The following is a 27,064-nucleotide window of genomic DNA, read 5'->3' on the forward strand; positions in this document are numbered from 1 at the left end:
TAGTGTTATCATACTACCCACATGTATTCATGGAAAATAAATCGTGGACAAAACATGGACACGTTTTGGTGCGACATTCCAACATGGGTCTATCGTCCTGCCAATATCCTTGAGGCATATCACATAGGGGATGAGAGTCCCTCTATGAGATTGCTTATAAGAGACTCAAACTTATATTTGATCATGGTAATGTTGAATTGCTTTGCATCAAAAACATCGACAATGATAAACGGGGACATATGTTTTAGTATGCATAGTGGAGAAAAACTCAACCTTGGCCTTCTCAGCGAGGACAATTTCAGCAAGAAACAGCAAGCGAGGGCGATGAAATACGTGAGCGTGAAACCAAATGAAAGAAGAAAAAAAGTTATCCCTTTTGCAAGTGCAAAAAGAGAAAGTAATTAAATGTAGGCAGATTTGGCAAGGTTCACAGAAATACAAAGAGTTTCCTTTTGTCTTAATTCTCTTTCATTCTGTATTAATTCTCTTTCCTTTTGCTCGTTGCCATGTATGCTGGTGCATGCAAACATGCAATGTGTATATGGATAGCACAATAATTTTCTACTTCCTATTTTGCCGTGATTCCTCTATCATATGACAGGCAATATTCAATCAAAGAGATGTTGTGGGATCGTAGACATGAGTAGACGGACGAATCAAAATAAATATCGCACTAAAAATATTCATACTTTTTTTTTTTTAGTTTTAGGAGATATAACGTGTTTGGTTTGTCGTCCGGGCAGCTCTCTCAGCTAGACAACAACGCTTGCACAGGCCGACTGGCCCATGGAGAGACTATGCCATCGGAAATGTCAATAATTATGGGCTGATGGCAACCCCTACCGTAGTACAAACATGAACATCGCTCTCATCTTCCTTTATTACGTAGAAATTCACTGCGACTACTACGTTGCGTTTGCACATCCCACGTGGAAGCCGTTGGCAGGTACGTACAATTACAATAGCAATAGCAACCAAGGAAAGACGAGGTCGCCGCGCCCACGCCCACCGACGGGCCCCAGGCGGCTATGCCCCGACGCACGGCACGACGAGACGAGAGAGACGCCCACGCGGCCACGCAAGCGAAGGCAAACTGACGCCGAGAACACGTACTACTACTATTATCCATTTATTTATTTTAATTTTATATATACTCCGTATATCCGTGAGCTGTTCCCTCGACGACTCCAAAAGGCGTCGAGAACACCGATGCACGCATCCATCCATCTAGAAACCGTCTCGATCTCGAGCAGTGTATCTATCCATCCAAATCCAAACCCAAACCCCCAAGGCCTGAACCCCGCGACCGCGAGCTCATATCTGTGGTGAGCGCGACGCAGGGAAGCCAGCGATTGGCGACCACGAGGAGGAGGAGTCCGTCCCCGTCCCCGTCCCGACTCAGCCCGCAGCCGTCCGACATCGCTCTCTCGCGCCTCTCGATTCCGACGCCAGGAAGGCAGGAACACGCGTACTATTACAACCGTCTCCTCCTCCGCCACCTCGGGCAGCTCTCGACCTCCCCGCCTTCCCACAATCCCACCCCACATCGTATCGTCCCCACGCAACGCAACGCCAGGGACAAGGACCGGACGGACTCCAGCCGAGCCGAGCACGGAACGGAACGGAAGCAATGGCGCGGGAGGAGCAGGAGCAGGAGCAGTCCACAATGGGCGACGCCCAGCACCGGCTCCGCGCGGTCTCCGCCCACGTCGGCCACCAGACGCCGGCGGCGGCCGGGGGATGCGGCCTCGCCGCCAACCCCGCCGCCGCCGAGTACGCCCACGGTACGTACGCCGCGCTCCCCCTTCCCGGCTCCCTCCCTCACCTATCCTCCGGAGTCCGGAATGCATGCGGCGGCGTGGCGTGGGGTGGGGGTGTCAGGCTCAGAGAGAGCTACCCGCCCTATACTTACTATTGCTACAATACCCAATCCGGAGTTGTCGGTGATGCCTCCGGGGTTCCCCGCCGCCGCCGTCGAATTATGCCGATCCAAATTCCAAAGTGCCACTGGAGGCCTCTAGATGGTTTCAGCCAACAGAATTTTCCTCTCACACCCAACCAGCACCGGCCAGCCTAAACCAGGCAGAAACCAAACCAGGAACACGCGGGTAGTCGCAATCCTGTCGGGGGATCTTTGGGACGCCGTGGGAGCGTCGGCTGCCGAGCCGCACGGGCGCGGCCACGTATCAGCGGATCGCTCGGTTGACCGCTCGACTTTTTTATGAATAAGAATAAGAATGGAACCGTCGCTTTTGCACTGGATCGGGGGTGTTGCTTTGCTAAACGCACTTCTCTTCAGATTGGATTGGACTCGATGCCTCTCCCTTTTTGACTTTTGTTCTTCTTTATCTGGGCCTCGTTTAGATTGTGAAAAAATTTCAAACCGATGAATAGTAGCTCTTTTGTTTTATTTGACAAATATTGTCCAATTGTGGATCAACTAGGCTCAAAAGATTCATCTCGTGATTTCGAACTAAACTATGCAATTAGTTATTTTTTTTACCTATATTTAATACTCCATACAAGCGGCTAAAAATTGATGTGATGGAGAAAGTGAAAAAACAATTTGGATAGCATCTAAACGAGACCCTGATAAATTCCGTACTACTATATCGGGGTGGGTGGGTGGGTGGGTAACCCAACAGTTTTGATGCAGAAACCGGTGAATGAAAAAGTTCTGTTAGCTAGCCCTGTTTGGAATTTGCTACTGCCTTAGTGTCCCGTGTTAGCTGAATAGCTGATCACGGTAGTACACCCACTTTAGTGCTCAAGACAGGACACTGGTTGTTTCATGCCCAGGTCCAACTCACCACTGTACATGTATCAATAGTATGGCATACAGTATAGTATAAAGACCGGAAGCATATAAACTATTAGTCAATGCAGTGGCAAGCTTATGAGTCTATCCTGTCATCCCCAACCCCAAGTTCAAATCCGTACATTGAATTTTTATAATTATAATTAATATGGACATGGATGGTTTGGCGGTTTGCTGCTTGCTGCTATCTGTTTCTTACCTATCCATCACCCATCGGTCCCATATATATTATCCCAATTTCAAATGTTCATGTTTCAGTTAACTTGGACCATTTCTTAGAGGCAAAATGCCACATTTGCGATTTGGAAAATAGCTTATCCAAACCAAAGATTTCATTAGCAGCTGACTTTTCATACCTTTTCTTTAACAGAACAGGGCTACAGTGTTGTTCTCCCTGAGAAGCTGCAAACTGGAAAGTGGAATGTGTACAGGTAGGTTGCTTACACGCTAAGCTGCATTTTGCTTCTAGTGGTGGCTTATATCACCTCTTTCTGTCTTGCAGATCTGCACACTCGCCTCTAAGATTAATAAATAAATTCCCTGATAACCCGGAGATTGGAACGTTGCATGATAACTTTGTGTAAGAATTCTCAATCTCTCTCATCTGACTTCAATTGAACGGCCATGACTTTCAACAGACCAAACAAATGATGGCGCTATTTTTTTTAACGAAATGGCACTATTTTTTATTCACCAGTCGTCAGAAAAAACTAATTTCTCTGTCAAATAACCTCTGAGATTGGAAAGTTTGCTAGTAGAGCTGGGAGAGTTTGTTATTGTGTACGTTTTTTAGAGTATCTTTTCTGGCCTTTTTTTTTCCTTGATGAGGTGGGAATGAGATGTTGTGCGAAAGAAAGGATGACCAGCACCATCAACCTACTTGATCTGTTTTAAACTTTAATTTAATCAATTCCCATCTCAACTTATTCGAAGGATGCTAGGTTATGAGATTTGAGAACATACCCTATGCTCCCACCAGGTTTGGTGCTCCCATATTCCTGGCGCACGTTTGCAAATATAAAAAGTGCATAAAAAATCCAACAAAAATATGGACAGATAGATCATGCAACCGTCTCTGTCTTGTAAAATTTGAGCTTGAATAAAAAAATGCTATGAGAAAGAGAAATCAGCATGTGAATTGGTGCGGGCAATGCTACCCTGACACATCTTTTTTTTACCAAGTCAGACACCCTGCACCTGTGTCGGATTTCCGACACTATGCTATTACAAGTGGTATGTAGCATGTCCCCAAAAAGTCTGGCAAATCAGATACTCTTGCTCGAGTTGGACAGTGACACCCTCACCGGTGTGCATGTAACACCACACATGAAGAGTTGCGCCCACACCAATTGTCCAATTCACATGCTATTTTTTCTTCTTTTTTTTTGTTCCTCCTTGCGCAATTTTTTAGTTCAGGATCAATTTTTGCATGGTCACATAGATGATTGTATGTCCATATTTTTGTTGAAATTTATCATGCCTTTTTATATACGCAACTGTGGACGGTAACACGAGAGCATCAAATATGGTGGGAGCACTTTGGATATGTTCTTGCTTGGTTATGAACCTTTATTTTCAACTCTCATTTTTTTTTCTTTTTTGTGCACATTCAAGAGTGTAAATTATTGATGCGATAGTTTTACATTGCTTATGAAGGATTTCCTAGAAAAACGGAGTTAGGTAAACAAATGCTAGTTATGTTGCGGAAGACTTGGATCTGAAAAAATATATCGTCATTTTTTGGGTCAGATTAATTTGGCAAAGTGGACCTGTAACTTTTTAAGCAATTGTAATTGTAAAGTAAGAGCTAAAAAAGTTGAATGACAGTTTTTTATCTGCTGTTTTTATGCAACCTGCTAAAATATGCTTATTTTTGCAGACTATATGATTCATAAGAAAATGCTTTAGTGCTTTAGTCATCTCCCAGGCACAATGACCTATGTATGCCATATTCCACAGATATGCAGTCGAAACTTTCCGAGATTGTAGATATTTGGGTACAAGAATCTGCCCAGATGGAACAGTTGGAGAGTAAGGATCAGTTACCTGATGCATGCCTAATTCTTACCTTTCTGCTACCTTTTTTCTAGCATTGTTTACTCTTTTAAGTCAACAAATATTGCAGCTACAAGTGGATGACATATGGAGAAGCTAGCACGAGCAGAACTGCAATAGGTTCTGGTCTTATTTATCACGGAATACCTGAAGTGAGCCATCATGCTCTCAACAAGAATTGTTCCGCTTTTTTGACTTTTAATAAGCATATATTTTGCCACACATTGATATATTTGTAAAGAAATTTTAGCATTCGTAACAGCAGCACCAACAACTAAGCCTTTTAGTCCAAAGCAAGTTGGGGTAGGCTAGACATAAGACACAGCAAATGCCTCAGGGAAGATCTAGAAAAAGAGGTAGTAGCAATAGTAATAACAGTTGGTAGAGGGGGGGGGGGGGGGGGGGGGGTGGGGGGGGGGGGGGTTACTTCTAGTATCCAATGGTGAATTATTTGAACTTACTTTTAATCTTTTTTTTTTCTTAATCAGGGTGCACGAATTGGTCTATATTTTATAAACAGACCGGAGTGGATCATACTTGACCATGCTTGTGCGGCATACTCATATGTATCTGTGCCACTTTATGATACTCTCGGTATGTTCACATCAAAGAATGACCATTGATCCCTTCTTCATTCATGTAATAATAACGTCTTTTTGTACACTTTCTTCAGGTCCAGATGCAGTTAAGTTTATTGTGAACCATGCAACAGTAGAAGTTATATTCTGTGTGCCACAAACTCTAAGCGCTGTGAGATTTCAATATCTTACCTCAACGTTAAATAATTACTAGTTTCTGTACTGTATCGTGATATATAATGACAAAGTGTAAACTGATTATTCAACCTGTTTCTTTGGGTTTATCTATCGGTCGCAGATTTTAAGCTTTATAACTCAAATGCCCTGTGTTCGTCTTATTGTGGTAAGTTGGACAATTTACAATTGTATGTGCTTTGTATCCTTCCTGTGTATTCAATAACATGTTTCTGCATAGGTCGTTGGTGGAGATGATTCAAATATGCCAACTGCACCAACAACTACTGAATGCAAAATTATGACATACAACAGACTACACAACGAGGTGGGTTTGCTAAATGATCCTTGAGTTTTCTCATAAAAAAAGATTCGTCTATGGAGACCTATCCTTAGCACTGCATAGTGGTTGTTGCTGTACATTATGGTGCCTGTAAACCACACTATGTTTACACAAACGTGCCTGAGCACGTATTTCCGTAAACCACACTATTGTTTGTTTTTTCGCGAGCGGGTCGGAGCCTGTATTTCATTAAGAAGACAGGAGTTTTGTTTGAAACGTTACAAGTCTGTTCACCATCTTGGATCGGTCTGGACGCTTGCAAGGCGCAAGCAGGCGCAAATCCACAAAGGTGGCAACAGACAACCCTCAGAATTACAGATTATACTATACGGCCAACCACTCTATTGTTTGTATATCTGAAGTTAAGGAGTTTTGAGAGATATCAAGTACATGATAGCCATTGTTACTGTCAATAATCTGAAGTAGGCTAAATCAGCTTCTCTTGAAGCACCTCAAAAGTAAAATTGTCATTCCCTTTTGGTCACTTGCTCTATTCTTGTTATTTTCTTGTCTATTGTCTACAAATGCTTTGCTGATATACTTGAAAAGGTTCCAACACTCTTTATGTGCCAACTATAAGTTGCTTTATTGTCCCCCTTGAACACGAGAGCACAGAAACAATCTTACATAGCAACAAGTTTTGGTCTACTGGATGGAAATGGTCTTATTGTTAAACTCATGGTTCTGTGTTTATAGTTGTTATGTGGTTGCTGGGGTTGTTGGGATCGAGAGGAGCGAGTTGAGGGAAGTGGCGGCGATGCGCGCGCTACAGTACCCGCAGTGCCACAGTACGCGGGTACTGTTCACGTGGTTGTGGCGGCGGCTAGGGCTAGGGCGCAGGGGGAGGCCGGCCGCAGGGCTTCGCCCACGGCCGGCAAGAGAGAAGGGATTTCCTTCTAATCTCTTGCTTTATTATAGATTGATATATCTCCTCTCATTATATAGAGAGGTCTAACTTGGCCCCTAAGCAAGCGACTAATTAACCCTAATGGGCTAAGGCCCAATAGGCCCTTGACTCCTCTAACACTACACCTCACCTGGACATGCAGCTCGTCCTCGAGTTGCAATCTAACGATGACACTAACGATGCCTCCACTAGACACAAACCTAACACATAAAAATAAGCCTTTTACATCTCGGCTTATTTTATTGACCCGAAGAAGACTACGACTCTTTATTTTTGACTCCTGAAGATACGGCGAGCACCCTCCGCTTGCTGGACCAGCATGTGTGTAGCCACCTGGATCCCATGGAGACCATCGGAACGAGAGGGGTGCACGGGTATGGCCACCTAGAATTAGTGGCAACAGCAACCAGTGGAGACGTGCTCGTGGCGGACGGTGGCGGAATGCGATGGCGCTAGGCAGTGCGTCCCCGCCGGTGACAAGGAGGGAAGCGGCTCCCATATCGCCGGTGCCGCAGAGTTGGAGTTCGCCGCCCGCGGAAAAAACACCATGCTTGCGCCTGAAGACAACAGCAGGTTGGCGCGGTTGCTGGTGGCCGTCCGACCAGGCGAGGTCTACCGACCATGCTAGGTCGCGCTCCCCTATGCTGAGGTCGACCGCCGTCAAGGTCGCCTCGTGCATAGGTGAGCGCATCTTCTGCAGCCGCCGGCGCGCTAGGAGGCCACGCGCCGTAGCCTGTAGCCGCACCGCCGCAAACACCTTGCAGGCACTTGCCCGCGCAATCGCCTTCCTCTCCGTGAGCTGCAAGGCTGCTGCTGTAGGGACGACTGGACGCCACCGCTTGAAGATGGGGTGTTGTCGTCCCTGCCGGCGCGCTAGGAGGCAATGCGCCACCGCCTGCAGCTGCGCCGCCGCCTGCAGCTGCGCCGCCGATGCCTGGATGCCATCCACGCCCCCGTAGAAGACGCCATCGCTGTCCTGCTGTGGCGGCACGGGGCTGGGGGTGGTGAACGACGGGATCAGTGAAGGAGAGGTGGAAAGCAGCGCGGGACTGCTGCTCTCCTCGGCGGTCAAGAGTCCGTTGGACGGTTGCGGCGGCCAGCTGATCGGCTGCGGGAAAGGGCCGGGCGCCGAACTCGCATGCAGGGCGGCCAGGGTCGCCTGCATGGCCGTCATGCCGCGGGCGATCACAACCACATCGGCGGCCAAAGATTCCAACGTCAGGGGCGCTCCCGAGGATGCGAACGACACCCCCGACGCGGCCGACGGCGCTGGCGCTGATGGTAGGGGGTGGACATGATCGAACCACATGATCGAACCAGAGATCTCTGATACCAGATGTTATGTGGTTGCTGGGGTTGTTGGGATCGAGAGGAGCGAGTTGAGGGAAGTGGCGGCGATGTGCGTACATATTATTATGTCAAGTTTAGGCATTAAGTTTTACCCTAACACGTGCCATGGCCGCCTGCATGCCCATACTATTATGTGGTTGCTGTGGAGCTACAGTACCCGCGGCGCTACCGTACCCGTGGGTACTGTTCACGCGAGGGAGGCTGTAGGCCGGCCGGGGGCCTTGCCCACGGCCGAGCAAGAGGGAAGGGATCTCCTTCAAATCTCTTGCTTTATTATAGATTGATACATCTTCTCTCATTATATAGAGAGGTCTGACTTGGCCCCTAAGCAAGCGACTAATCAACCCTAATGGGCTAAGGCCCAATAGGCCCTTGACTCCTCTAACAATAGTAATAGTATGGGCACGTGTTAAATGCTTATTGTCGTACATATTATGCACATCCTGAGCTTAAAACAACAAACCGCCTTAGCCCCAAGCACGCACATGCTGGGCATACAACAAAAGTCTTTGGTCCCAGGATGCACTTGCTGGCATTTTTTCTTTTGTATAGGAGTTTCCTGTATCAACAAACTGTCTCTCATGTTCTTGTTTTATGAACTCCTCTTTTTTCTTAACTCAGGGAAGGATGAGTCCTCAAACTTTTAGTCCTCCAAAACCTGAAGATATAGCTACTATCTGCTACACCAGTGGCACTACTGGCACACCAAAGGTAAATCATCAATGCTTTTATTATTCTTTGCTCCACTAGCAGAGTCTTCTGCATTTACCTTTCAAACTGGTGAAGTTGGATTGTCAATCTTTGCCCAGGGAGCTGTACTTTCGCATGAGAACTTAATTGCCAATGTAGCAGGGTCAAGTTTAGGCATTAAGTTTTACCCCTCTGACGTGTGAGTAAATCGTTAACTGTTTCTTTCTTCTGTAGCTTATTTTGCTTATGTCAACACTCAATATTGAAAGTAGCTATTTGTATCACTCCTCAGGTACATCTCATATCTACCTTTGGCTCACATCTATGAGAGGGCTAACCAGATTGCATTGCTTCACTATGGTGTTGCCATTGGATTCTACCAAGGGGTATGCAGATCTGAAACTAACTAGGATGATATCTTTATACTAGTACATTGCATTCTTTTTGTTTGAATAACCATGCCATCTCTAGAAAAAACTGTATTTGCGTTCATGGTTGTGTTCATGGTCGTCATGCGTAAGCAACCGTGGCCCTGGCTCCTATATGTTGCTTAAGCAACATAAGGTGAGCAAAATGGCATGTATAAAATAATATGGAGAATTATAAAAGAGAGGCGCTGAATAGTTCATTAATGCAATGTTTCATACTTACGTTGTTTTTAGTTTGAATGACTTATGGAACCTTTGGGCCATTCGATCTCTGAGATTAATATTCTAACAATCTATTATATTGGCAGGCATTGCATTGTCACTGAACATTATGTTCCTCTCTTATCAAATAGCGAATGTGGCGTATTAACTTACTGTTTGTCATAATTATTGCTTTACCTTTAGTTTTGTGCTCTTTTTTCATCTTTTTGGTAATTATGCTTATGTTACATTAACATCCAGGATAACTTGAAGCTGATGGATGATTTGGCTGCTTTGAGACCAACAATATTCGCAAGTGTTCCCCGGTTATATAACAGAATTTATGCTGCGTAAGACAATATCAGTAATCCGGATTTTGTTTTTCATGTTTGGTGTAACTATTGCAGGTCATTTCTTTTAAGATTATTGTTTCTTATTTCTTGGTGCTGATAACTTGATTGCATAATCACTTTGTAGAATTACAAATGCTGTGAAGGAGTCTGGGGGATTGAGAGAAAGGTTGTACCATACTGCATACAATGCCAAGCGACATGCTATGATAAACGGTAACAGACTAACAACTTTGTGGAGTCCATTTACATTCGCTTGCAGCTTGAGCTTGTAATTTCTACAATTCTACCTAACCAATTAACAGGATTTCTTTCCTGAGGTGCATAGAATCAATACGGGAATTCTTGTGTAGCCTGCTAGGTCATGGTAAATCACAATGTTGTTCACGGACTATGTATGAACTGGTAGTCTTGACTCCTGACTCCTGAGTCATCTGTCCTTGGCATGAACTACCTAATTAGTTTGTTACACAGTCCATCCTATATTTTTACATGGTATTACTTTGACCATAACAACTGAATCAGCTTGAAGTTCAGTTCTTCTTTAATGATATGATATGCCTCTCTCCCGAGGAAAAATAATAGCTTGAACTCCATTTGGACTGAAAGATGCAAAATTTCATTCATGCTCCACCAACAGATCAAATTTACAGACCCTACATGATGATGAAATGTTACTTCTGTGCTTTCTGTTGTTAGGTACAAACCCATCACCTATGTGGGACAAGTTGGTATTTAACAAAATTAAAGCTAGACTTGGCGGACGAATGAGACTTATGACTTCAGGCGCTTCTCCCTTGTCACCAGATGTCATGGAATTTCTAAGAATGTAAGCTGCGTTCGTTTGCGCTAAGTTGGTGGCATGATGATTATATGAAACAAGTTTGGCTCTGTTAATAATAAGTGACCCTAAATAATAAACACTATTAACTCTTTTCTCTAGATGCTTCGGTGAAGTTCTTGAAGGGTATGGAATGACAGAGACATCTTGTGTCATCAGTACAATGAATATTGGTGACAGATCAATTGGACATGTTGGATCTCCAAATCCTTCTTGTGGTAAGCTCTGGATTTAATTTTTTAAGATTGGAATTAATTTTGGGTAAAGCTTGCTCTTATGTCAACAGTAATTTCTCGTAAAGCTTGTTAATACATAAATAGCACGGAGAGAATCCATCTTCAAATAATGGTGTGTTTATGCTATTACATGCTTTTGATTTACATTTATGTTCCTCACTTTCATACTGAATTGTCGTGATACTTGAGAATAGCTGTACTGAAGAAACCTGTTCTGGGTTAGTCTTGCATTTGTTTCATGTTATCCTGAGTTACATCTTACATACATTCAAGGGTTATTTTTATGTTCAATGTTCAATTTTGTTTGAGGCTGCCCAGTTAACAAGATACAGTAGTCCATGAGTGAAATTATGGTGTTCCATGAAAAAGATGTCACCGTTCTTTCTCTTTTTGCACAAATTATACTAGGTTCAACACTTCAATCTGAAAGATTTGCTTGATGCTAAGCTATATGCATTGTTTTCAGTCTTTAATAATGTGCATTCTGTTTTCTTCTTCAGAGGTTAAACTTGTGGACGTCCCAGAAATGAATTATACTTCGGAGGATCAACCATATCCTCGTGGAGAAATTTGTGTTAGGGGGCCTATAATATTCCGTGGTTACTATAAAGATGAAGTCCAAACGTAACTTGTTGTCATCACACCTCTATTTACATCTTTTAAATAAATATATCCATTAAACTTTGATAAATGTATTTGAAAACCTGCAGAAGAGAGGTCATTGATGAGGATGGTTGGTTACATACTGGAGACATAGGCTTGTGGCTGCCTGGAGGGCGTCTGAAAATTATAGATAGGTAAAGCTGAACGATGTCTTTTGGTATCCCAGTTTGAGTGCAGATTTGGCGCCCTTGTTAGCTAAAATACCATGTTGCAATGTTTGAAAAATCATCACAAAAATCATGTATGTAGTACAAATGAAGTTAAGTATAGCCATAACAATTCAGTTTGAAATTCATCCTAGATGTCAAGAAATTTTCAAGGAAAAAGAACATTTTCAAGTTAGCTCAAGGAGAATACATAGCTCCAGAAAAGATTGAGAATGTCTATGCTAAGTTTTATTTTTGTGTTGTTAATTGTTTTGTACTTTTCTGGGTTCAAGGAAAAAGAACATTTTCAAGTTAGCTCAAGGAGAATACATAGCTCCAGAGAAGATTGAGAATGTCTATGCTAAGTGCAAGTTCATTGCTCAATGCTTTATATATGGTAATGTAATACTCGTGAATCCATATGAGCTGAAAGCGTCAAGTACCGTCGTGTACATCTTAAAGTTGTTGATCTGGATGCAGGTGATAGTTTCAACTCTTTCCTAGTTGCCATTGTAGCAGTCGAACCGGAGGTGTTGAAGGCTTGGGCTGCATCAGAAGGAATTCAGGTAAAAGTATTGGACTACTGCAGTTGTCCCCTGTTTATTTGAGCTCATGAAAGCAGTTTTCACACTGCTCCAGCCTCCAGTTTAGAATGTAAACCAAGCACACGTACTTAGGTTTTTACCACTATCTCATCACATCAAAGCTTTGAAATAATTTAGAGCCACAAATAAAATGCTTTGGATTTGCAGTCATATTTATTTTCTAAATTGCCTTTGTAACATGTAGTACGAGGACTTGAGACAGCTCTGTGCTGATCCTAGAGCAAGAGCTGCTGTCCTGGCTGATATGGATTCCATTGGGAAGGAAGCACAGGTATAATTCTTCACATGTGACCCTTCGCCTTGAGTATTCTCTCCCCAAATGAATTGTCTGTTACAGATGTGCCTTCTTATTGACGACTTTATCCATATATTGTACCAGCTAAGAGGTTTTGAATTTGCTAAAGCGGTTGCTCTTGTTGCTGAACCATTCACATTGGATAATGGTCTCCTCACCCCAACATTCAAGGTAAAGCTCATTTGCTCTGTTAGAGGCGATTCCAATACTAAATTACTGAGCTGCTGACACTCCATCTCAACGCATCTGTAGGTTAAGAGACCGCAAGCTAAAGCATACTTTGCAAAAGAAATCTCAGATATGTATGCACAGTTGCGAGAGACAGAGTTAGCTAGGTCGAAGTTGTAATTGACTTGTGCGATAACAGGAGAAAGGTCATCAATACAGCCATACAGGAGATTGGATTCTGCAATTGTTCTAGCTCACCAAATAAGTTAAATCTTTTTACTGACATGGGAAATAACGGATCATGTCATGCTCTGGAATCGATAATTTTTCAGCAGAGGACGGAGGTGCTTGGTGCATGCTGAATCTACTTATGGTTCCAGTTATAAAGAAATGTTTTTACAAAGTACATATTGGGTCTGAACAGGTGCCCTAGAATGTGTTACTTCACAGGAAAATATTGTTTATAAGTATATGTATATACGGTACAAATACAATACTAAAAACAAGTTGACTGGGACGGGCTGATAATAAAAGACAAAAAGTGAGCCCATTTTTTGTTAAAATTGTATAAAAGGTATGCAAGATTAAGAACAAAGCAAAATTGGTTCCTAGCCATGATTTGCCGATAATGACCAGCGCTTGTGTCCATCTAGGGTATTTTGAAAATTTTATAAAATTGTATTTTAAAATCTGATAAGGCCACTAAACAATCTCAAATCAAAATGTTATGAATTACAAAATTATGTTTTCCACTTCTACCCCCTCTTGAGCTGAACAATCTAGAGGCAGCGTCCTACTTTTTCCTATTTTATTTATTCATTCCGCCTAAAAACAGAACATAGACCTTACACCAACAACGTCAATACGGGCATCAAAAAAAAAAAAAAAAAACAACGTCAATACGTGCTGTTCACAGTATCTGCCTATGTCTGTTTCTGCTATTCTGAAATAGGCCACCATGGCCCTCGCTATGGCTGCTGCTGCAAAGCTGTGGGCTGGAGGATGAGCTCCTGCCGAGCTCCGCCTAGCCTCCCGCCGGTGGCCACCCCGGCCCCCGGCCCCGCCGTCCACCAAACCCTCGCCGCCGGCCACTCCGGCCTCGGCGCCCACATAGCGCCTTCCCCGCTCCCTCTGCCAGCTCCCGCCGTCCATGGAGTGCGGTTCCCCTTCAAGTCGCTCCTGGGCTGACGAGGTGGAGGCGGAGGAGGCCGCCCAGGGTTCGCCGGGCCTCAACCCCAACGCCGAGCCGTTCGTTGGGACTTGGGAGTGCTTAGCCCGGCAACCTGGAGTCTGGCCTTGGGGGGAGGCTTTCCTTCTCCGTGACTTAGGCCCTCGGGAGAGGACCGGCCGTTCGTTGAGCTCGTGGTGGTGCCGCGCTCAGCGGAGCTCCAGGCGGCGGAGGATGCTCTGTCGCTAGCGCTTGTCGCGATGGTCGGCGGGACCAAGCCGGCGGTCTCTCTGGCGATGGTGCGCGACTACGTGCGCATCAACTTCGGGATCGTCGACGACGCTGTTTCCATGCTGCGGCACGCGCCACAAGACTTCATTGTGCGTTTTCGACGCAGGGAGGACCTTGAGGCGGTGCTTGACACGCCGGTCGCGAGAGAGGCGGCGCCATTCACGCTCATCTGGAGGCGGTGGACCAGATTTTCGAATGCGTCCGCCGGTAGCTTCACATTCAGGGTTCTGGTTGGGATCAAGGGCGTCTCGGCGCACGCTCTTAGCCAGGCGGTGGGACAGTACCTGCTGGGCTCCTCCTGCGCCATGGTCGAGCTCGCCACGGCAGATGCAGACGGCGTCGATGTCAAGGATGGTCGTGAGATTTTCCTCGCCGCGTGGTGTGTTCGTCCAGGGCTGATCCCGGACCAGAAGATTCTGGTTATCCCAGAACCCGCGCAGCCACGCGATCCCTGTGGAATTCTGTTCCTGCGGGAGCATGAGACCGTCCACTGCGAGCTCCCGACCCTCCGTTATCTTGCTCGCATGAGGGTGGTTGAGTTCCAGGATTGGGCGGCGCCGCCGTCTTCGTCGGACGACGACTTCCCCGGGGCGGACGATGATGACGACAACGGAGATAGCAATTACAATGGCTATCATCCTGGGCTTGATGGCCCGTCCAGGTCGTGGTCGTTCGGGCCTCGGACGGTTCGCTCGAGGGATGCCGGTGGCGCTCCGTCGCTCAGAGGCAACGGCTCGGGGTTCCGCCCCCTCACGGTCGTCTCGGACGCGCAGCATTCTTGTCGTCCTGTCGCGGCCGGCGTTTCGGCCGCCGGCATCCGTTCGCCGGCGGCGAGGGAGAAGGAATCCACGGTGCGGTGGTCATCAAATCCGTACGGTTCGTGAGGGCACATGCACCTTGGGCGGGAGGGCATGGTCCTGGTCAGGACGACATCGCTTCGGTCGGGGGCCCGCTTGTCGCGAGATCCTGGACGTCGCGTCGCCGCGGCGCAAGCTTCGACGCGACGCCGCGATGCCTGATGTGCCTGCGAAAGGTGCGAAAGGTGCTAATATGCGGCATGTTCGGCCGGGATCGTATACTATCGTGGATTATTATTGCTTTATTACTGCTAGCTGATTTGGCGTGAGAGAAAAATACTGTTTTGGTTGGAAATTTACGATCGTTTACGACCAAACGAACATGCTGATGGCTACAAAGATGCTGAATAGCCTATTAAAACATTTTATAAAATATTAAAGCAATTGATTAATACAATAAACGGCTTAATACAATTTTGCTTTAGTTCTATAAGGGTTGTAAGCCACCTATCCCAACAATTCTAGTTGCTATGATCACTAAACAAATAACAAGTTATGTCATTATTCACTAAACTAGTGTGCTCTTAAAGATTAACTAAAGAGCTACACTAACCAAACTAACAAACCCTCAAAAACTAACTACACTGAAGAGTTTGACAACTAGTTTGCGAAGAATGTAAAGGAGTGAGTAGGATAATTATATCGCCATGTCGAGGAATGAACCAAACACAATGTGAAGACAGCCAATCACCAGGAGAAATCCAATCACAAGAATGACACACGATTTTTTTTCCCGAGGTTCACGTGCTTATCGGCACGCTAGTCCCCGTTGTGTCAACCAACACTTAGTAGTTCGGTGGCTAAGAGGTGTTGCACGAACCTCGTCCAACAAATGGACACCGTAAGAACCTACCCACAAGTGAGGTAACTCAATGACACGAGCAATCCACTAGAGTTACCTTTTGGCTCTTCGTCGGGGAAGGTACAAGACCCCTCACAATCACCGGAGCCGACCACGAATAATCACTAACACGTGCCGAAGCTCCTCCACTGCTCCGCAGCCACAACAATCCCCAAGTACCACTAGATGCAATCACTCAAGCAAATGCATTTAGGATCACTCCCAATCTCACTATGATGATGAATCAATGATGGAGATAAGTGGGAGGTGTTTGCTTTGGAAGAACCACCCAAAATAACATGCTTCCGGAGGCGCTCATCTTTCACTAGACACTTAGCACCCCGAAAAGCAAGCTATATCGGACAGTTTCGTCAAGCACACCCCAAGGAAGAACTCGAAAAATCCATATTTTTCATCCAGGATCCAATAATGAGAACGAGTTTATAATACTTAGTTCATTTCATACACAAGAGTTCTCAGAAATATATTTTTACAATACTAAGTTCAGAGTGCAGAATTTAAACAGCGGAATTAAAATAAACATCTAACGATAAGATACAAAGATCCGTCTGTACCCACCAGAAGAATCCTCCACACAACAGCATCTCCTTAAGCTGCACCTGCAACAGGGATAAATAAACGCTGGGTACACAATGTACTCACAAGACTTACCCGACTAGTGGGAATAATTTTCCGACTCCAAAGGATATGATAAGCTTTATGGTTTGCTGGGTTTCTTTTTTGACGAAAAGCATTACTATTAGTGAATCCTTATGTATATGTTTTATTAGTAGTCATGATTAGTTCATTGGCTAACCATTCTATGTAAGCACCTATTCTACCTTCAAGGAAGAGTTGAGCAATCAGGTCCATTAATCCCCTTTCATCTTCTAGTTCTTACTATAGTGCTAGATCGTAGCCAAGTCGTACCGTATCACACGATGATTCGCGAACCAATGTATCACAGCTGGGTACCCCGAAACACACGCCCCCACTTGTACCCCAAGCACAAGCAAGACCAGCCCACTACTCTCCTATCAAGGGATCCAAGTCCCCGTCCAAACTTGGACTCCAAGCCCCCACTCCTGAGTCTCAAACTCAGTGTGGTGCTTAGACCTCCACCATCCCCGCCTCCAATCAGTCGGTCCAAAAAGAGCTGGAATCCACGACAAGAGAGCAACGAGCCTTCCCACTCCCATAAACAAGTATGTGCTCATAATAATAAGTTTGTGACCTGACTAAAATCCACTACAATGGACGGTCCTTAACTGACACGGATAGGGAAAACAGTGTAATCAAGCTGTGCCCTGTTGGCCACGGGACACAACCTATTACACCCACCAATACCCATACCATATCCCTACCCGGTCTACATTTCTTTTCACCATTTTATTATCAGAGTGATAATAATAATCACCTATTGTGAGTACCGGCAGGTTACTCACGCTACCGATAGCCTAAGCACAGCAGCTACTCGACTTATGCTAGTAGAACTCATAGGTAGGTTTATCTATGCATGTAGTTTCAATATAAATCCTGTAACGTAAATGCACATCACATATATATATCCAGTGATTATTCAAAATAAGGGTAATGTACCGGGGCTTGCCTTGGGCAGGTGGTGTTAGCTTAGTCAGTCAGTGGTGGCTTCAGGATCTCCTCCTGGACGAGGATCTCCTCCTTGTACTCCTTGATCACCTCCTCAAACTCATGATCTCTGATGGTCACGATCTCCGCCAACTAGTTCTCTATATGCATGCGATGATGATGCAACACGTTAATACTAAGGCAACAACAATTCTTAAAATAAGAATACATCTACTAAGCCACTAAGCTAGCTCTAATGGTTAAGATACTAACTACTTATCATTTCCACAAAAATAGGAATGGATTCATCTAACAGATATTAACTTAGCAACTAAAATGTAGTCTTACTCTTATTAGCGATTTAACTTATATTACAACAAGGAGCATCTACCTACTCTAGTACCTAGCCTATTTTAAGGCTACAAAAATTACAGGGAGAACATAATAACACCATAAAGCTAGTGTAAAATTGTCAAAGCTAAAGCTAACACCAATTTACCACAAAAATTCCTACAATATTTAACCTAATAATATTAAGCACTCTCAAATAATTTAATAGCTCCTAGTATCAACATGTATATATCTAAACTAAATACACTAACAGATAGAGCACAATTTTACAAACTTAACAAAATTTGTTTCATAATTTTTGGATACCTACATTATTTTATATTAATTACCAAAGTTCAGCTCAGAATTAAAATGAAAAGCTATTTCTATTTTCCACGAAAAAGATAAACTCATTTCGGCCCAACGCGGCCCACGCGCGGAGGCGGACCGTGGCGGGGAGCTCGCGCACGCTGGCATTCTTGCAAAAACGCCCTCGTGTTATTAAACAATAGCACGAACACTACACGTACTATTTCTATAGACAACAGCTTTGCAATGGAACCCTTGCACTTTCTCCTCTTTACAACGGCATGGTCCTTGACCTTCCCCGTGCGCTCCGGCACGGCGAGCGGTGGCACTAGGCGGTACGACAGCCACCTAAGACCCTTGCGGACCTAGCTAGGAGACCAATGCTCACCTATGGGCCGACGCGTGATGATGGGCAGTGGTGGCATGAATGGGGGTGAAGCAGAGCGGGCTCTCCCCGGCGGCGAGTGACCTGTAACGGCGGCAACCACGTTTCGATGAGCCACATCACTAACATGATGGTAGAGATAGGGGATAAGCACCAGGGGCACACTGCGAACCTGTCCGAAGTGGTGGTTCGGTCGGTGACTACCTGAGCAGTGCTGGCCACGTGCGCGCGATGAGCATGGCGACGAGCCACGACGGACATGGCGCGTCAGCGGCAGCGGGGAGGCGGTAGCGCTCCCACTAGCGTGTGCATGGTGGAGAGGGAGCAAAGGCGAGCTAGTGGTGTAGAGAAATTTGCGTGGGGGTGAAGTGGTGGATGCTGGCCATGACGCGGGCGGTGACGGGCCTTAACGGCACGGTGGCGGACAAAGCTCCAAAATTGGAGCTCAGCTGAGCCGCAATCAAAGCGGGATGGGGCGGTTGGAGAGGGGACATGAAGGCAGAGATGTGAGCACGAGAAATTGATGAGAGGTGCTCGCTCTCTGTCTCACTGTGACGCGACTCGACGGTGGCGGAAAACAGAGGAAGAAAGAGAGAGAGATGGGCGTGGCAAGTGGGCTCGGCTCGTCCTCGCCTTGGCGGGATGTTAGCCACGACATCGGGAGGCCCATGCGCCGGCGCTAGCCGATAGGCGCGCACGTTCGAACGGCGTGGCCCACACGGCTGCAGCGCCATAATTGACAAAGCGACGACGGCGTGCACGGCCACGTGCGGACAACACCCAACCGGGCCAGGGAGGGGGCAGCGCGATGTAGCAAGCAGACGCGAGTACGGGAGCGACACGATGGTAGCGGCAGCATCACGACGCGAGGTAGCAGTGGCAAACGCGACGGCAGCGGCAGCGCGGCCGTGGCGGCATCAATGGTGGCAACGTGAGGCAGTGCAGCAGGATGCGGGGCCAATGACTCGCTGCGGCCGTCCTCGGCCAAGCCCGGGTGGCCCAATCGACCTAGCACAGCGACACAGAGCGACCGCGTGAGGCGCGACCACGTGCATGGTGTGAGGAGGCTGTGCGGTGACCGCGCACCCGGCGCCAACCAACCCGACACAGTGACGCGTATGAATTTTAAAGTGCTCAACACGACCAAACGGTTGCTTTAGGACCTAAACCATCTTCACCATGCTCAAGATGGCACATGAGACTACCAAATCGAGCTATAACACTACACCACTCCTTAACCCAATCTCTCACAATAAATTGCTAAACATAGCAGTGTCTAGCTATTGGCAGACATGGAAATTTCTAAGTTTTTAGGCTGGATTTGTTTTCAATTTGAGATTTCTAAGCTTGTGGAAATATTAGCTAGCAATATCATTTTTCGACTGCAATTATTTCACTGTCATCTACAAAGTTTGGACTTCAAACTTTATTTAAGTGTCACATACATGTTCTATAGTATTTTTGTTCAATAAAAATTAGTTTTAAACCCTACTTGATATGCATGAACTATCGAATCAACTTTTGTTTAGCATTTTTGTTAATCATTTTGAGTTATAGAAACTTATTTACACACTCTATTATATGCATTAACACATAAACATGATGCTTATGACATGCTTTAGTAGATGATTTACGGTGTAACACCGAGGATGTTATATTTGCTTAGGCCCACAAGGATGTCAAGTATGTCAAAGTGCCAAGAGTATGAGCCTAGGGCCGGCCAACCCCTTTAAATAGAGCCCAAGAGCTCAAAGAGCCATTGGCTCTCGTAGGCGTGACCGGACTCGCCTGACCAAACGCAACCTAGCGTCCGGTCGCTGGCATCCGATCCACCGATGCCTACCACGCGTCCTACCTTTAAATGTTGCCCGTTCATCTCCAACGGTCAAGTCCTTGACTATGGCAGAACCGCCCAAGTTATGATGATTCACATGCACTTATCATTGTCCTAAAGACTTCTGACCAATATGCGTGGGACTCACAACTCTGATAGTCTGTCGGGTGTCCTCAGGGATCCTAAATCATCCACTTTTTATATTCGATCAGGATCATTATAGAAGACATTGTAGTATTACAACAGTTGATACATATATATTACATCAAAGTTAAAGAGCGAAAGTATTACAAACCATAAGTTTACAAGCCATTTATTTAAGTCTTACAAACCATTAGTTTTCCCTTCTCAAACAAAGTAGGGTAGCATGACTAACACAACTTTATTGATTCCAAAAAGATATCATCCTGCCTAAGGATGAGAGTACAACACATCTACTGCTGGCTTTCATCTTCCAGAACCAACATACAATAAGGGCGAAAGCCTAACCGCTGTTGGGGTTCACCTGCAACAGGGGTTAACAAACCCTGAGTACTGAATTGTACTCCGTAAGACTTATCCGATGAAAAAAAGACTCCAAGGGTATGCAGGCTCGAGGGATACAAGATAAGTATTAGCAAGAATCAAGATTACCATTTGCGAAAAATCTTACTCAAGTGGATCCTTACTTTCAATATTTTAGCTCAACGTTAATTTCATTATTAGTATCCAATTTGCACCTGTTCTAAATCAATAACTTCTTTAACCAACACATCTCATGTTCATAAGTATCATAGTTTCATTGATAAACTACGATGTAGTTCAGTTGATCGAGTCTTCTTCTCCGAGAAGCAGCGGCGATTCAAATTGATTAAACCTAGCTGGGGATTCCCAACCACATGACATATGCAGGTCCCAGACCTACATATATCAACCTTCACTTGGATCCTCCAAAACATGAACCGGTCCGCGCTACCCGAGAGCACAGTACTCCACCGCCCTACGTCATCCCAGATGTTTCTGTAGGGTGGGTACACGCTACTCTCACCATCTCCCACTCTCAGTGCGCGGTTGTCTTTTCACATAATGGAATAGAAGGTATCAAGCTTACCGGAGTATGTCATCGGTACTGCAAAGTCTCGACCACAAGCGGCCCTACAGCGATTGGTCCTTAATCGACACAGGCAGAGCACTCCATTGAGACTCCATTCTCGATGCAAGCCACCTGCCCAGTCTCAATTTAAATTCATAACCATCATTAAACCTCAAGGCCTTCCCTGAGTATAGGACCATTGAAAAAATGGACTCATTATTCAACTCTTTTCAACTAAGCATGGCTAAGCATCATTAATCTACCATTACTAAGAGGGTGACAAGGATGGGTATTGAAATACCAAGGCATGCATGCAGCAGTTGGTATTCAACCAACCCCTAATAACTTAATGCTCAAAGCACAGGACTCAAAGTGTAATAATATTTGTAAATCACAAAGAAGGGTTCAAATGCTCCGGGGCTTGCCTTGGTTAGTAGAGGTGTTAGGTTCTCCCGATGAGCCACAAATATCGAAACTAACCTCCACAGGTGGATTCTCTTCCTCTGGAACTTGATCAACGGTCACTTCCTCGCCTTCGATCCCTACATGTGATAAAAGATGCATGCTTGATATGATGATACGCAAATAAAAAAATGATGTATGAAAGATGTATGCAAGTGCATGGATGAACTAAAACAAGATTAACAAACTTGAGTACAACTTTCCTTCACGGTACAACAAAGTTAATTACTCACAAAATAATTTGTTATTATTATTAATAAGTTGATTAAGAGCATAACAAGAATGTGATTAAGTTACCAAGGATCTGCAAAGGGGTTAGTATTCCAAGATGCACAATCAAGTCCAAAATCACTTCAAGGTTATTTAAATAGTTATAGAAATCATTTGTGTATTTATTTAATCAATAAAAAGTCATTTAAACACACTTAAATTAAGTGAATAATTTATTTTTATCAAATCAATAGCAAACTTTTTGTGAAGTCAGTTCTAAGCATGTAAAGTATACACATAATTTTATCAACTCTAATTATTTAGTTATGAATTTTACAAGATTCAGCACATTTATTCATTTTTAGAAAATAAAAAAGGAATAAAAATCATTTTTTACCCGCGGTCAGCCATAGAGACTGACAGTCGGGGCCCGGGCCAGCGGCACAGTGCGCCCGTGTTGACCGCAGCGGACACCGCCGTTGACCGGCGATTCCTCGCTGGCGGTGAGGTCTTCTGCGGCGGGGTTTGCACCAACACGAGCTCCATGACCGCGCGCATCCATCTAGCGTACTAACTGAACCTCTACCGCACTGAAGCTAGCATGACGGTGACCAAGGCGGCCGGCGGTGCTCCGGCGAGGCGGAAAACAACGACGGCGGGACCTCCGGCAGTGGTAACGGCACCAACGACTTCCCTAAGACCTAACGCATCTAGGCAAAGTGGCGGTTGAGCGGATTACGGCTCCGAGCGAGCTTGGCCACAGCCATGGCGACCATGGCGGCGCGGTGAGCGGCGCGCCGGCCACGAATGGCCGGTAGAGGTAAAAGAGAGGCGTCGGGCAGCACCACAGGCTCACCGTGAAGCTACTCGGCTACTCGGTAGAAGCGGGGAAGGGGCAGAGGTGCATCATCGACGTCGAGGGCGGCTGCGGCGGCACGGACCGACGGCGAGAGCTTTGTTCCGGCGCGACTGGACCGCTATAGAAGAAACGATGGAGCCAGTGAGCATAAGGGTAGCAAGCCGAAGCTAGAACGAAGGACGGCACGTCGAGAGTCTCACCAGAACGGCCTGACCACGGTGGAGTCGAGCACGGCGGCGATGGCGGGCCGCCGCGGTGGAAATTGCACGCGCGGCCAATTCCGGTGGCGAGAGACGGCTTGAGTGGGTTAGGGAGATGCACGAGAGCTTGGCGCAACTGCGATCGTGAGAGATTGGACTGCGATGCAGCGGTGGTGGTGAATTGCGTCGGCGCGGCAAGGTGACCGGCGACGAGCAGAGAGGAAAAAAGAAGGGAAGGATGGCGACGCTAGCGCTTAAGAGAGGAGAAGAGGCGTTTCTAGGTGAACCAGCTCCCGTTTGAGCTCGACACGCAAGCATTTGCGCGGGAAACGCCGCGAAGGCGCGGCCAAATCATGCACGGCGGTGACACGGCAGCAGGTAGCGCGCCGAGGTACTGTAGCTGCTTGAAGCTTGATCTTCTTTTGTCGATTTCTCCCAAATTCATGTAGCAACTTGAAAAACTCCAAAATAAAAGTTGTTTATCTTGATGAGATATTCAACTTTGCTTTAAGGCTCAACCCCTGATTCGAATTGATTGAAGAGTTTTTGAATTTGATTTGAAATCTGTTTTTAGGGTTAGTAAAACAGCTAATTAGCTACATTGGGCAATTATTTGATGATTATCTAGTTGTCAAGCAATTCAACCAATAACATAGTTTCAAAATAAAAACTCCATGCTTTAGAATGGTACCAAGGTTGCACCAAGTTTATTCATGGAAATTGTTTATTTAAATTCCCAAACATTGAACTTGTTTACCATTTTCAAGAGTTATTCAAAAATGGCTAAGTGCTAAAAACAGTGCTAAATTCAAATTTGGAACTTAAGTTTGAATATGTTTAACTTAATTTCATACCCCAACTTTGGTATTATGAGAAAGCACACACTTTGTACTTGAAAATTTATATTAACATATTTTCAAGTGTTTAAGAAACATTCAAACCATAAATTCTTAAAACACCTTAATTGATGTTATTGTAACCAATTTATGCATCATACAAAACACATCATGTGCAACATATGATTGCCCTACTTAAAACATGAAATGCATTTATACTATGATGCTTGATGATTATGCATAATGATGATTATGATTAGGGTTTTATTAGATGCTTAACACCTAGGGTGTTACATTGACCGCTCGCGTCTTAAGTGGTGATCGGACTCGCAGTTAGTAACGACCGAACTCACCGCAACATGGCATCCGATCGAGTATAGAGAGGTTCCAGAGCTGTTTTTTACTGACCGGACGCGTCTGATCAGCGTCGACCTGACACGCCCGGCGTCTGGTCCTCACAGCTGCTCACACACGGTGTTGGCGTCAGCGTACGTCAGCCTTGAACTGACATGGGCCCTGCATGTCCGGTTTCACTCTGTTGCCAGCGTCCAGTCACGAAGCCACGCCACTCCTTCTTTGGATCACCTGATCGGACTCTGCCCTAGAGTCAGGTCGCAGCGTATGGTCCGTCCTCGGCACTCTGGGCCAACTTCGCGCCGCCGGCTATAATTGACCGGACTCGCAGGTCCACCCTGACAGCTGCGTCCGGTCCTGCGCCAACTTCTCCTTTTCTTTTTCTAAGTCCACAACCACTTCACCCTTACTTCCAACATGCTAACCGCAAAGTGTAGAACTTATGTACATGTGTGTTAGCAATTTTCAAAGCTTTTTACAAGGGTCAAAGTTAACACACTATGTTCCTAAATGCATATGCAAGAAACATGTCACCTAGTGACACTCGATAACCGATTAGCCAAATATTTCCCCTCTTTATAGTATGGCTATTTATCCTAAGTGTGATCACACTCTCTATAGTGTCTTCGTCACCAAAACCAAAACCCTAAGCAATACCTTTGCCTTAATCTACTTGGTTTTTGTTTTTCTCTTTCTTTTTTTTTCCAAGTTGAGCACTTTGATCATCACTATCCACCTTGATCATCCTCTTGCTTCACCACTTGGAATGGACTATCCTCTTTTGTCTATACACTTAGAACTTAGGATTAGTCCATAGATTTTATTAATTATCCAAAATTAAATTAGAGCTTTCAGCCTGACCATCGGTGTGGCACGGGCGAAAAGTTGTCAGGGGATGTCCTTGTGCAGCAACGTGTCGCTCCATGGGAGGCTGACAGGTTTGACTTCAGCACCAGGGTGCCTGTCCATGTGGCCCTAGACCACGCAGCGGACCCAATGCAGCTTAAGGCAGATATTGCCGCGACTGCTCCTCACCTGCCCCCTGCGACGGACAGTTGCTACAGCGCTTGACCTGGCCCCAAAGCGGTTGGCCCAAGTTGACGGGCTGCAATGTGATCTGGGCTACCAATTCAATAGCCCAGTGGTCCAAGGTGGCGTAGTTAGGCCTAGATCGATGGGTGCTGATACTGGGCTAGAACTGTAGGTGCTCACTAATGAAGGTCCTTTGGAGATCGTGACTTTGGGCTGGGAGGTCATGGAGTTCGAGATGTTGGGAGCACCGAGGGAGTCCTCGCCCGTGCTGCCACCATCAGACACATCGCGGGACTCCGCGTTTGATAACACCGTCGGCCAGCCGTTGTCGCTAGGGTCGGTGCCTCTCCCTCTTCAAGACATGCTAGTGGAGCGACTGTGCCTATCGCTGCAGACGCCCGTCGTCCGCGGGCCGCCTAGGTTGCGCAAGTCCAGGACGCCGGTCTCCTTGCTGTCTTTGCGGCGCAGCAACTGACTTGCTGTGAAGTTGCGCGAGACGAACTCCACCAAGCAGGCACAGTGTGTGCTTATGCAGAAGCTGGGAGTCATGGTGGCCTCGCCCGGCGTTGACTCGGAGACGGTGCAGAAGTACAAAGCAACCTTCCAGGCGTCGCTATCTGCCTCCAAGCAAGAGGCGTTACAGCTCCTCTTCGGAGGTGACTTTGACCCGGTGGCCACGAACCTGGATATGGTCGGGGTGGCTGACTGGCTGGGGTTGCGGCTTAGAGCCCCCCAGGTACCTAGCAGCCACGTCGCACATTTGTTCCCAATGTCGTCGACTTCTAGTTGCTTTGTGTGGAACGTGTGTGGATTGAATGGTCGCGCATGTCGTAATGTCGTTAGAGAGTTCCTGGCCGGTCCAGCAACGGGTGACAGTCGTTTGCTTGCTGGAGACCAAGCTCTCCACGTTCTGTAATGATATGGCTAATGAAACTCTAGGAAGCATGTTTGACTACGATTATGTTCCTGCCCTGAACGTTTCTGGGGGCATCCTTCTCGGGTGGCAATGGCATAGAGACCTCTGGGCGGTTTCTGATGTGGTCAAGTATACCTGGGCATCGGGCCAGCCCGGCCCGGCCCGGCACGGTCATGGGCTGGCATGGCACGATGGCTATCGGGCCAAGGAGGCACGCCGTGCCCTGCGGGCCGTGCCTCATCGGCCTGCGGGCCTGGCCTTCGGCCCAAGCACGGGCCCGTGGGTCATTTTTCGTGCCGTGCTGACCCGTGAGGCACGGCAAAAATAGCAGGCCGTGCCAGCCCACAGCCCGTTAAATCTAAAACACCTCCAAATAAATATTTCAATCCATTTAAATATCAAAAAGAGCTGTTTTGTGCAATGCTACCTCATTAAAAACCTACCTAGATAAAACTCACCCTTGTGAGAAACCCTAGGCAGGAAAAAAGAGTGCAACCAGCTCCAAATGTCTTAATCTTACATAGTTATTACAGACCATTGTTCAAATGTTCAAATGAAAACTAAGCAAGTGAGTGAGGGACACATCCACTCTCAACTCACACAAAAGTACTCCAACACTCTCAGCCAACCAATGCCACTCTCAGCCACTAGATGCATCATCTTCACCTTCTGG

At 46.0% G+C, this 27,064-nt stretch overlaps 1 protein-coding gene and 1 pseudogene across 1 annotated transcript; one reads left to right on the forward strand and one right to left on the reverse strand.

Moving 5' to 3' along the window:
* Positions 1-1,315: 1,315 nt before the first annotated feature.
* LOC136487689 (long chain acyl-CoA synthetase 6, peroxisomal-like) lies at positions 1,316-13,438 on the forward strand. The gene is made up of 23 exons (XM_066484788.1): positions 1,316-1,784; positions 3,189-3,249; positions 3,321-3,398; positions 4,778-4,849; positions 4,944-5,025; positions 5,362-5,467; positions 5,547-5,623; positions 5,750-5,794; positions 5,867-5,953; positions 8,847-8,936; positions 9,035-9,114; positions 9,208-9,301; positions 9,806-9,894; positions 10,022-10,110; positions 10,594-10,723; positions 10,838-10,953; positions 11,472-11,595; positions 11,682-11,768; positions 12,074-12,177; positions 12,261-12,346; positions 12,570-12,656; positions 12,765-12,851; positions 12,933-13,438. The coding sequence occupies exons 1-23, from the start codon at positions 1,631-1,633 to the stop codon at positions 13,026-13,028; spliced, it is 2,121 nt and encodes a 706-aa protein (XP_066340885.1). The 5' UTR covers positions 1,316-1,630; the 3' UTR covers positions 13,029-13,438.
* On the reverse strand, positions 7,054-8,049 carry LOC136487121 (uncharacterized; annotated as a pseudogene).
* Positions 13,439-27,064: the final 13,626 nt, after the last annotated feature.

The sequence above is a fragment of the Miscanthus floridulus genome, chromosome 10 (assembly GCF_019320115.1).
Source record: "Miscanthus floridulus cultivar M001 chromosome 10, ASM1932011v1, whole genome shotgun sequence".
Classification (NCBI taxonomy): Eukaryota; Viridiplantae; Streptophyta; class Magnoliopsida; order Poales; family Poaceae; genus Miscanthus; species Miscanthus floridulus.

Coding starts and splice junctions, on each gene's coding strand:
- LOC136487689 (XM_066484788.1), top strand. CDS start 1,631: ATGGCGCGGGAGGAGCAGGAGCAGGAGCAGTCCACAATGGGCGACGCC. Junction 10,954..11,471: donor ATCTCCAAATCCTTCTTGTG/GTAAGCTCTGGA, acceptor TTTCTTCTTCAG/AGGTTAAACTTGTGGACGTC. Junction 11,596..11,681: donor TATAAAGATGAAGTCCAAAC/GTAACTTGTTGT, acceptor GAAAACCTGCAG/AAGAGAGGTCATTGATGAGG.